Here is a 12391-nt window from a genome sequence, read left to right on the forward strand (position 1 = left end):
TATGTATGTATATGTATATATACATACACACACACACACACACACACACACACACACACACACACAGACACACTAGAGGCCCGGTGCACGAAATTCGTGCATGGGTAGGGCCCCTAGGCTTGGCCAGTGATCAGGGCCTTCCTTCCCCAGCTGCTGGCCAGGGCCTTCCTTCATTCCGCGCCGCCCCCTGGTGGTCAGTGCACATCGGGGCAATCAAGCTCCCAGTTGAACTCCCGAGGGGACACTTTGCGTATTAGCCTTTTATATAGATAGATAGATGTGACAGAAATACAAATAGTTACAATTCCAATAAAATATATTAATATCTCCTAAGTATTATTTTATTTTCAACCTTAGAAATTAATGATCATTATTATTATGACTTTTAACACATTGTTTGCGGGTAGTTTTTATCACACGCTAACAGGTGGCGCGGGCCATTTTTGCTAATTTTTTGCGCAAATGGCAACGTTCAGTAAAATTATGATAACTTTAGTTTACATATTTATACGTTACCCGCATTCTACCGCTAGTCTATAAAAAACGTATTAATACATGTCCCGTGCTCTACTACACTGGTAGAACGTATAAATACGTAAAATGTATAAATACGTTTCCCACATACAATGTGTTAAAATAATGGTAGTTACTCAATGATTTTTACAAGCTTATCTATATATATCAAAGCCTAGCCCTAGCCAGTTTGGCTCAGTGAATAGAGTGTCGGCCTGCAGACTGAAGGGTCCCAGGTTCGATTCCGGTCAAGGGCATGTACCTTGGTTGCGGGCACATCCCCAGTAGGGGGTGTGCAGGAGGCAGCTGATCGATGTTTCTTTCTCATCAATGTTTCTAACTCTCTATCCCTCTCCCTTCCTCTCTGCAAAAAATCAGTAAAATATTTTTTTAAAAAAACCTAAGTGACTGTCCGACCAGTAGCTATGACGCACAATGACCACCAGGGGGCAGACGCTCCAACTGGTAGCTATGACACGCACTGAACACCAGGGAGCAGATACTCAATGCAGGAGTTGCCAAGCTGCGGTGACTTGGCAGCTGTGGTTCTTGGGTGATGCACCCGGAACCAGAGAGGAGGGGGCCCAGTTCCGGGGCACATCACCTGAGAACCATCCTTTCACAATCTGGGACCCCTCAGGGGATGTCAGAGAGCCAGTTTCTGCTTTATCCCCGTAGGCCAGGCCAAGGGATCCCACTGGTGTACGAATCCGTGCACCAGGCCTCTAGTATTACTATAAAATTAACAGAAAGGAATTGACTTAGTGAAACAGTATTAATAATTTCCTAAGAGGCAAGAAGAAAAGCCTAGTACAGTATTCTGAGCAGAGTGCTTATTAGTTAGCTGATTAAGCCAAAATTATTTCTTTTGTTTTGTGGTCTTAGTCTCCAAAATTCATAGTAGTTTTTTCTTGGAAAATGTGATATAGACAGCGTAGATGTGTAAGGAAATACAGGTTGACCATAAAAATCAGCAGTTGGGTTACTAACAAAGGAGCAGGATCCAACATTACCTTTATTTCTTTAACACAGTGGTTCTCAACCTTCCTAATGCCGCAACCCTTTAATACAGTTCCTCATGTTGTGGTGACCCCCGACCATAAAATTATTTTTGTTGCTACTTCATAACTGTAATTTTGCTACTGTTATGAATCGTAATGTAAATATCTGATGTGCAGGATGTATTTTCATTGTTACAAATTTAACATAATTAAAGCATAGTGATTAATCACAAAAACAATATGTAATTATATATGTGTTTTCTGATGGTCTTAGGTGACCCCTGTGAAAGGGTCGTGCGACCCCCTAAGGATTTGCGACCCACAGGTTGAGAACTGCTGCTGTAACAGCATCTACCAGTAGTATTTGATTAATATGTATTTAGTGAGTGAACATTTTCATGAATTAACTAAACTAAGGCTACCAGGTAGTTTATCTTAAACAGATTTTGCTTAAGCTTCTTTAAGCATTTATAAGAAGCATTTACTTATATACTATGTAAATTTAGTAGTCTTGTTTAATATACATCTAAAGTATTTGCATTGAACAAAAACAAAAACAAAAAACACCTGATAAGTAATGCTTTTTTGTGTGTTTTTTATTTTATGGCTTTTTAAAATATAAGTATAGTTGGCATACAATGTTGTATTAGTTTCAGATGTACAACATAGTGATTCAACATTTATATACCTTACAATATGATTAAGTCTAGTAATCATCTGTCACTTTGCAAGCTTATCACAATATTATTTACTATGTTCCCCTTGACAAGTACTTCTTAGGACATAGAAGAAGACATCTAAAAAGTAATGGGCTTGCTACAGAAAAATTTTATACTTTGGGAATTTTTTTTAAATGTAAAAGTGGGACAACATACAATTTATGTGTAATTGAATTCATGCTCTAACACAGTGACTAAATCATAATATACTTTTATTAATGCCCCAGTGTTAGTAATGATTCAGTAGAGCTTTTACTTTCTGGAATCAAATTGTTAAATATTTTTTAAATGAGAAATTTGGACCTATAAAAATAAATTTATTAATTTTTAAAACACTCAATACTCTATTTGTTACCCTTTTGAGACTATTTAGATTTTGCATTTACACATTTTAATACATATTTTTTAATTTATCCGGGTTATATTGATTAAATAAGTTTCATGTATACAGTTCCATATTACATCATCTATGTATTGTATTGTGTGTTCACCCTGCATAGTCTGTCTCCTTTCATTACCATTTATCCCCCGTACCCTCTTCTACCTGCCCCTACTCCCTTCCTCTGGGAATTACCATACTGATGTCTATGTCTACGAGGGTTGTTTTTGTGTGGATTTTTTTTCTTAATCCCTTCACCTATTTCACACATCCAGATACTAGTAGAATAAATATTGAAAAAGAAGATCTCATTAATCTAGAAACTTAAGTAATATATACAAAGTGTACGACATATGAAGAAAAATATATTTTTTAAATGAAGAAATTTTTAAGAACCCTATCTGTAAGACACAAAAGATGACAAACAAATGAAAAGATACAGTTCTTGTATAGAAAGATTCCAACAAAAATACCAACAGGTTTTTTGTTATGCATCTAGATAAGCAAAAATTCATATGGAAAAACAAAGCAAGAATAGCTGGGAAAACTCTGAAAAAGAACAATGAGGAGGAACTAGCCTTATCAAATAGTAAGAGATATTATAAAAGCTCAATAATTAAAATAGCACAGTGCTGGCACATGAATCTACATATCAGTGGAACAGAATAGAAAGAAAGCCCAGAAAATAGACAAAGAGAAATGGGAATTTAGCATATGGTAAAGTAGGCATCTCCAAACAGTGGATTAACCTGAACTGTTCAAAATGGTAGCGAGATAACTAGAAAAAATGAAGTTGAATTCATATTGTATCCCCAGATAACATATAAACAGCTCAAAGTCTTACATTAAAAAAAAAAAAGACTATTAAAGTATCAAAAAAGAACATAGCCTTGGAATGGGAAGATCTTTCTGACTCAAAACCCATAAGCGTACAAAAGGGTGGGGATGCATTTTCATACTGGAATGCTCAGTTTTTTGGCATTGTCTAGTAAGTATAGTAATTGGGAAACTGAAAATTTCTAAAAAATGAGAAACAGGTTTTATATCAGCTGTGCTACTAAGAGACCTTTTAAACTTGTTCTCAGTTTCAAAACCAATTTGTCAGTTACCAGATGTTTTCAAATAGACTGGTAAAGCTTTATAGACCTAAGTAAGATTACCATGATCTTAGAAATGAAACATTTGTTGGTATATGTTTTTATTATTTGTAAAAAATATCCTATTGATTTTTTTTCTTATTGATATTTTTAAAGATTCCTTGAGATTATCCATAATATCATGACTTCCATTGAGCTTATTTGTATAAACAGTAATCTTAAACTAACCCCACATCTTTCCAGAGTGCAGATAAGGTCTCCAGAGGAAATGTGAAAAAGAGGGTGTGTCTTTAAGATTTATTTCTGGTCACACAGGCAGGATTGTTTAATCTCTACAAATTGGTAGGTTAGAAATTGAAAATAACATGCATATTAACATGGAGAGATGTTTGCATGTATGTTTTCTTTTGAAGTGCAAGTATGACTTTTGCTGGATTTGCCTAGAAGAATGGAAAAAGCATAGTTCTTCCACAGGCGGTTATTATAGATGTACTCGCTATGAAGTCATTCAACATGTGGAGGAGCAATCCAAGGAAATGACTGTGGAGGTAAAGACAACTGTTTAAGCCAACACTTCTGGCTAAGCCACTTAATACCATTGCAAGTACTTTGCATTTCTCCTTTTCCCATCTTCATCGTAATGAGGTATTAAATTGAATACACTTTACAGTACCCTTTTATTTAAAGAAATGGCTCTGTAAACTTAAGAGCTTTTTTTCCCCTTTTTTTATACTGAAGATAAGAAAAGTCATACGTGTCTCAGCCTCTCTCTGTAATGACTTAAAAACAATTTTTGTATTAAAGTATAGTTGACATACAATATTATATTAGTTTTAGGTATACAACATAGTGATTTGATAGTTACTAATATATGCCATATGATATGATCACCACAGTAAGTCTAGTTACCATCTGTCACCATACAGAGTTATTATATTATTGACTATATTTTCTGTATTGTACATTACATCCCTGTGACAAAAACAATTTTAATATAATATCAACAATAGAGTATTATGTTATAGCATATAATAAATATCTTAGTCTGCTTGGCTGCCAAAATAAAATATAGACTGGGTGGCTTAAACACAGAAATGTATTTCTCATAGTTCTGGAAACTAGAAAGTACAAGATCAAGATTCCTGCCAATTCAGTTTCTGGTGGTGACTCTTCCTGGCTTGCAGGCAACTCTGTTTTTGCTTTGTCCTCACATGGTGGAGAGAGAGAGTTCTGGTGTCTCTTCCTCTTATAAGGGCACTAGCTCTATGGGATTATAACCTAATAACTTTTATCACCTCACAGGCCCTTTCTCCAAATAGTCACACTGGGGGTTAGGGCTTCAACATGAATTTTGGGTGAAGTAGAATCGTGAAGTGATTTTTTAAAAAGCAATTTTAAGAGCTAGTACTTTTACTTATAAAAGTCACTTATGGAGTTTTGTTTCCTAGGCTGAGAAAAAACACAAACGGTTTCAGGAACTTGACAGATTTATGCATTATTACACGAGATTTAAAAACCATGAGCATAGCTATCAGGTATGTCCCAAATCATTTCAAATGCAGACTTACACTGTTGTGGATAAATAAAGACAATGATATAAATTATTCATTTCTGTTTCTTTAGTTAGAACAACGCCTTCTTAAAACAGCTAAAGAAAAGATGGAGCAATTGAGTAGAGCTCTCAAAGAAAGTAAGTTATAAGTGGCATGTGGGATGATAAATGTAAAATAGCCTTCGATGCTTATTAGTCAGCCGCTTCATTGGAAGTTAAGGCCCTTAAGGGAATATATTTATCTCCATTAGCTCACTCTGGTACTATTTGGAGTATTCTGAAACCCAGAGTGCTGCTTAGCATTTGAGTCCTCTGTGATTAGGTTTTCCACCTGGCTTACCTCATCTCCTCATAATGCAGCTTACGCTGTTAGCAGATGAACACACATCATGGTTTTGCTTACTCTGTGCCATTGCTGATGCTCTAAAATGTTGAGAAAAGTGGATGGGCCCTAAAAGTCATCGCTGACCTAGTCAAAAGAGCAAGATCTGCATGCCATCCAATTATCTGTGACTGAATTCCCAACGAGTCTTGAGAAAATTTAGCCGAATGCCTAGTGGAGTGGAAATCAAGGACAGACTGGGGAGAAATTATCTCGCTGGTGGATAATAGACACTGGATTCAAAAAGCAAAGACATGAGATAGGGCAAACTTGCAGATCCTGACATGAAGTTTGGAAAGAACATTTCTAAAAATGGAATTAGAATGTAATATCTCACATTAGAATATAACACCCTTTTTATGAGAATAATTCCCTAATTAAGACAGTAACCATATGTGTCACTAGCAGCTCAGTCTCCTTATTATTAGTACTTAGACTTTTACAGTGACCTAACTATATCACATCAATATCAAACTCTTGAAGTATAGTCCATGGTACAAATTGAAAAGCAAAACCCTCACAGGTTCTACAGTTCTTCAGCAGGGAATTTTGTCTGTCTCATCACTGATATATTCCTATTGCTTAGAACAGTGCTTAACATACACTAAACACTCAATACCTGTGGATGTGTATTAGTCTTTCTGTTCAATCTTTTGCAGGCTAAAGTAAGATATGAAAGAGAATAGCAGAATAAGATATGAAAGAGAAGGATTAGAAAGGAGAAACAAAACTTCACACACTTCTCACTTATAATGAGCGGGGGTGTTTGTTTTATTTTTATTTTTTTACATCTTAGTTCAGATCCCTATGCTAGGGCAGGTATTTTGGGATGGTCTGTATTTCAGTTTGTGTACATACCCATGTGATTTCTTTCTGCAGATGAACAGAATGATCTTATATCCAAAAGTACTTATGAAATAAATTCTGCTTAATTTCTATTTATTTGTAGTTCAGGAAAAAGCTAGCGTGGTATAATAATTTGGGATGGAACAGTCTCCCAGAATATTATACCACGCTAGATTTTCTTTTTCCCTCTTCCCACTCTCTCTCCCTTTATCTCTCTCCCTGGAGTTTTCTGTTTACTAGCAATTAAGTTATTCAGTTGTTCTCGTGTTGCGTCTTTTTCTCCTTTTATAATAGGCATGACTATAACTTGGCTTTTATTTTTTCTTAGCAAAACATTTATTCTAACTCTTATTCAGCAAAGTTCCACCAGGGATAACCTAAAAAACTTAGTAAAGCATCGCACCTCTGAGTTGACCTAAAGCTAGATTGGCTGCCAACAGGGTGAGAACAGAATCCAGGATCAGTTTGTATGTGTTCTTTCATGACTGCCACGTGCTCCTGGGCTTGTGCAGGTGTTCCATTTATAAATGCATACAAGTCACACACGAGAGTCCTATGTAGGCTTTTAGTCTGCTTCCAATAAATACTATTCAGCTACTTCAAGCTGTTTCTTCTTAGGGGTTCTTTTTTTTCTTTGGAAGATTTAGTTGTGTAATTAATTTTATAATAGCATATTTACAGAAGACTTTTTTACCCTATCTGGTTTACTTCATAGCTGAAGGAGGCTGTCCAGATACCACTTTCATTGAAGATGCAGTTCATGTGCTCTTAAAAACTCGGCGTATCCTCAAGTGTTCTTATCCCTATGGATTCTTCTTAGAACCTAAAAGCACAAAGAAAGAAATTTTTGAACTCATGCAAGTAAGATATCTTTTTTAAATTAAATTTAAATGTAGTTATTATGAAAAGAAAATTTTTGACCACTTAACTAAGTTTTTTTGGTGTAACTAGTCATCAATTTTGTTTTCATTTTAGGGTGGTTTTTAAATAGTAATAAATTGAAATTTTTTTTGTTTAAATCATCATTCGGCAGTTCTTAGCTATGCAAACATTTCTTAGTACGTTTATTTCTTTGTTTTAAATTAGTTAGAGGTGAAATCTGGCCTAATCTTTATTACATAATTAGGAATTTCATTTTCAAAAATGGTGGGCGGGGGGAGCATATTACATATTAAATGGGAAAGTTATTTACCAATTTATTTTAGTAGTGCAACTAAAAAAGTCACAGGACTTTAAAAAACAAAACACCTAAGTAGCTGATATCTCAGTGACTGACCAGCTTCATTGTACATTCCTCTTCCAGACCTAAACCCACATCACAGGGCTCTTGCCTTCAGCATTTACGGATAGTCTGCACCACATATCATGCATCTGCATATATAGTGACTTGACTTGAAATTTATTAGTTTTTTTCACATAGACATATTATAAATTCCTTGTACACACCTGGTATACTCACTCCTTCATGATCTATACCAACTACCTTGCTTAAACGCCTATCACATTGAGTGCTGTTTCCTATAATGTGCAAAATGGAAACATATGTTAAATGCAGTTACTTCAAAGATTGGATTAATTTCTGACTTCAAAAGACTTAGAGTTAACTGAGAAACCAGATAGACTTTGGATTTGCTATTGACTAATCCACTCAGTCTATAATTTTTTTTTTCTCTTCTTACCATAGACAGACCTAGAAATGGTCACTGAAGACCTTGCCCAAAAAGTCAATAGGCCTTACCTTCGCACACCCCGCCACAAGATCATCAAGGCGGCATGCCTTGTACAGCAGAAGAGGCAGGAATTCCTGGCTTCCGTGGCTCGGGGAGTTGCCCCTGCAGACTCACCTGAAGCTCCCAGGCGCAGGTAAAAGGGATGCACACTGTGGAATCACCCTAGCTCCAGCCACAAACCAGCAGGTTGATTTTTTTTAATCCTACTAGAGTTTATATACCTAAAATATGGAGAGCTGGTTAAAATATGGTAGCTTCTTTTTGGTGATTTTCCCCCAAGTACTATTTCTATTTTCCTCATTTTTCGTTTGTCATTGTGTAGTTTCTCACCAAGTTAGACTTGGTGAATTTCACACTTCAGTGAACTCATAATTCAGAGTATTCTAATGTGTCATTTCAGATATGTAATGTGTATAGTGATATGATAGCCATAAACATGTTGTAGAATTTGGAAGCCTTGCCAATTTGTCATGGACCTATTTGTATTTTGTGGTGAGGTTGTGAAAAAATTAGAAATCTGATATTAGTAAAGTTACTTAAGTGATATTTATCCTTTAACGAATAGTTGAATTTTGGTTGTTTTACATACTTATACTACTAATGCCATTATAAGTTGAAGTATTTTTTATTCATAATAATTGCAAGCATTAGAAATTCCTTTGACCCTGTTTTTACATAAACATTTATAACCTAAAAACAGAAAGCAGTCATAAAATACTTCGTTATTTTTCCACCATTTTACACAAACATAAAGTAACTTAGACTTTAAAAGAAATAATATAGTTGTAATAATTTTAATTATATTTAAAATTATTTATATTTAATTATATTCTATAGTTGATCTGCTTTGGTTAAATAAGTTCCAAGCAGAGGAATTAAAATTAATGTTCAAAAGGCAAGGGTCTGATTGTTTGTACTTTGCAGTACTGGTAATAAATCAAATGGTATGTCTAATTTCTTTATAGCTTTGCTGGTGGAACATGGGATTGGGAATATTTAGGATTTGCATCACCTGAGGTAATTGTTTTGTGGGGGTTTGGCTTGTTTTGTTATATTTTTCCTTAGTATAATCCTGCTTGTATTTGCATCCTTTTCTATTCTAAATCCTGAAATTGTCAGCAGTGTTTTTCTTGTATAATAAAAATGCCTCAGCAGAGCCTGCATCTTTGTTATTTATGGTATTGGGTTATGATCACATTAATGCATCTCCCCTTTATCATTTTTAATTACTGAATAGTCAGAATTAAGGCCAATTTATAGCATGTATTTTTGGAAAATATTAATAGAAATACAAATTTCACTTATTAGAAATGCATTTCTAGTTGTAATATTATTTCAGTCTGAATCTAGTTTTTTAAGTTATTGAGATAACTCAAGAGAATTGGTTTATAATCAGTTGCTAAGGTGGAAACTTAACATTAGTGATGTTTATGCAGTAAGAAATGCTTTGCTTATTAATTGCTTTCTGCTTCTCTTAAGATTTTCACACTCTTCTTGTTTTTTCTTTGTTGTCATACACCATTTTAAAACATAGAAGGTCTAAAATACTAGCACTACAAATAGTAATTGCCGCAAATAAAAAATAAGGCAGAGTGAAAATCTTAATCATATTGCAATTTTCTGAGATTTAAATTGCCACCGTCAGTGTTGAGTCTGAATTTTTATATGGTTTGAACAGTTCTCTACACTTTGTCTTCTTCCTTGCTCTTTTATACCATCCAGTGCTTGGAAGGGGGCAGGACAAGCAATGAATCTTTTATCCTTTGTATCCCATTTGTTATCTGCAACTGAAAGACAGTGAAATTGGTTATTATTCAGAAATGACTGTGGCTTATTTAAATCAGATACTTTCTCTTTTCAGCTGCTGAGGATACGTGCAATCACCTTGAGGCTTTTGTATTGGTAGATATATCCAAGAAAATATTGACTTGAGAAAACAGTTTATGCTTAGAGCTCTGATATGAGGGTTTTAGGTCTACTTAAATTCCCGCCCTCCGTGGTAATATCTTAATTAAATGGCTGTCGTAAAACAGATTATGAACCTTTTCTCTACCTGATCTGTGCTTATTATTTCTTTGTTTTAATTACAGCTTTAGGGATATTGGGGGAAATGTCCACGTAAAAGGAGAAATAAACAAGCTTCAGTTATTAAAAAAAAGAGCACTGAAGCTTTTAGAATTTCAAGATAGAAACACAATTTAGCAAAAATAAAACTTTACCAGTGTAGTCACCATCGTGCATGCATCATCTTGCAGCCTCTGGCTCATAGTAACGTTAGGAATCTTGAAATACTCGTCCTTGACTAATTTGGACCTGCTAATATGACTGACACAGATTCACTTTGCAAAAAACAGGAAGGCTTGCCACCTCGCATGTGAATATTTATAAGTTAAATTATTGAGCTTTTGTTCTCCAGAGATTGAGAATTGTGAAAGTATCAATAACAATTCCTTCTTAAAGTCATTTTTTATCAGTCAATAAAATTTTAAAAAATTATTTAACTCACTTTTACTGTTCTCTTATTTAAAGTTTTTGGCACATTGAAAGACCAAGCTTTTATGTAAACCTTATTGCAAGTCTAAAGAATTACCACACGATGTGAAACTTTAAAACTTTGCATGTATGTTAACTGTCAGGTAACTGCCAAAATTTTATCTTTAAAAGTAAGCTTTTTGCCTTTATATAGACTCTGAAAAAATATTGCCAAACTCCAGTAGACTTTTAGGTTGAATTTATATTTTTTCAGTAAAGTTAATTCCATCTTATTCTTTTTTTAATTAAACTGAATGAGTCAATGGCAAGAATAAGTATGTGTTTTGTGCTGCCTTAAAGGCAGTGGAGCTCAGGAAAGGCCAAGTCCTGAAGTTTGGGGGCCCCTAAATGCAAGGTCTAGCTCTGTAACTTGTTAGACCTTGGGCTGTGTTCTTCCTTAATTTGTTATCTTCGGAAATTTGTTATCTTCTAAATGTGGATGGTGATACCATGGGAGTTCTGGCAAAATTAGAGCATCTCTTTAAGTCACTGACAAAATTGGTGCTCAATAAATGCTAGAGATTATTATTTAAAACAGAAAAATCCCCTAGCAGCTTTTTTCCCTATAAATCTTAGAATCTCTTAATCTTTGTAGCATTAACCACTCTCAAACCATTTGGAGCATCCCAACTAAAGCCTTTTCATATGCTTACTTGAAGACCTTAGGGATCCCTGGAAATTTTCAGATACGTTTAATTTTATGACAACAATTTTTTAAAGCCGATTGCATCCTGAGTTTTCCACCAGAAAAATTATATAATGGGAGAAACCAAGAGGGCGGCATAGGTAAACGCCTAAAATTGCTGCCTCGAACAACCACTTCAAAAATACAACTAAAAGACAAAATGGATGTCATCCAGAACCACAGGAAGGGTGGTTGAGTGGAAATTCTACAACTAGAAGAAAAGAGAAAAGCACACTGAGACTCAGAGGAGGTGCGGAAGTAAAGTGCAGAGGTGCGGAGGCACGCGGAAAGGGCTGGCAACTGAAGATGCGGTTGTCTTTCTCAATCAGGAGGGAGTCACAATCTCCCGACTGCTCTGAGCTCCAGTTCCTGGCGAGTCTATGGGGACCCAGACTCATACGGAGAGAAACTGGACTGTCTGGCATCGGACAGAAATTCAGGGCAGCTTTCTCTCAGAGATGCTTGTAGCAATTACCATGGGACACTGAGATCCGGGGCCACTTAGGGCAGGACTGAGGATCAGCTATAACTGTTTGCTCCGCTCTGTTGATCCCCTGAGACTCTGAACCACCCAAGCTGTGCGTAGAGGCTTTTGCATTTGAATGACCTGGCCCTTTGCAATCTGAAAATTACCTAACAAACTGCAGCTGGGTCAGAGAGACCCAGAACTTCCAAAAGAAGGCCCAAGGCCCCACAGCAGCTTGCATTGCTTCACAGTGGGCCTCATCTGGGCACCTCCAAACCCCAAACAAAGAAGAGGGATCTACAGATCCCTCCGTAGCTCCAGCTGGGTAGCCTCAGGCAGAGGCTAAATTAGCACCTCCTTAGAGATCCAAGAGCCAGTGTACCCAGTGGTCAGAGTGGGACCATCCAGATTACAACTCCTCAGATCCATAAGGGACACACTCAGGGGGCAGACTCAGTGAGCACCGAAGTCCCACTGAAGCAAGTGTCT

The 12391-nt window shown here is 35.9% G+C and overlaps 1 protein-coding gene across 2 annotated transcripts in view; it reads left to right on the forward strand.

Moving 5' to 3' along the window:
- The window catches only part of ANKIB1 (ankyrin repeat and IBR domain containing 1), an 83773-nt gene that overhangs the window by 63999 nt on the left and 7383 nt on the right, over positions 1-12391 (forward strand). For both annotated transcript variants that reach the window (XM_006779202.2, XM_006779201.1), the window contains exons 11-16: positions 4123-4257; positions 5158-5244; positions 5333-5399; positions 7205-7350; positions 8174-8352; positions 9185-9236. In XM_006779202.2, coding sequence (XP_006779265.1) covers positions 4123-4257; positions 5158-5244; positions 5333-5399; positions 7205-7350; positions 8174-8352; positions 9185-9236 — 666 coding nt within the window. The remainder of the gene's footprint in view (positions 1-4122; positions 4258-5157; positions 5245-5332; positions 5400-7204; positions 7351-8173; positions 8353-9184; positions 9237-12391) is intronic.

Source organism: Myotis davidii, unplaced genomic scaffold, assembly GCF_000327345.1.
Source record: "Myotis davidii unplaced genomic scaffold, ASM32734v1 scaffold187, whole genome shotgun sequence".
NCBI lineage: Eukaryota > Metazoa > Chordata > Mammalia > Chiroptera > Vespertilionidae > Myotis > Myotis davidii.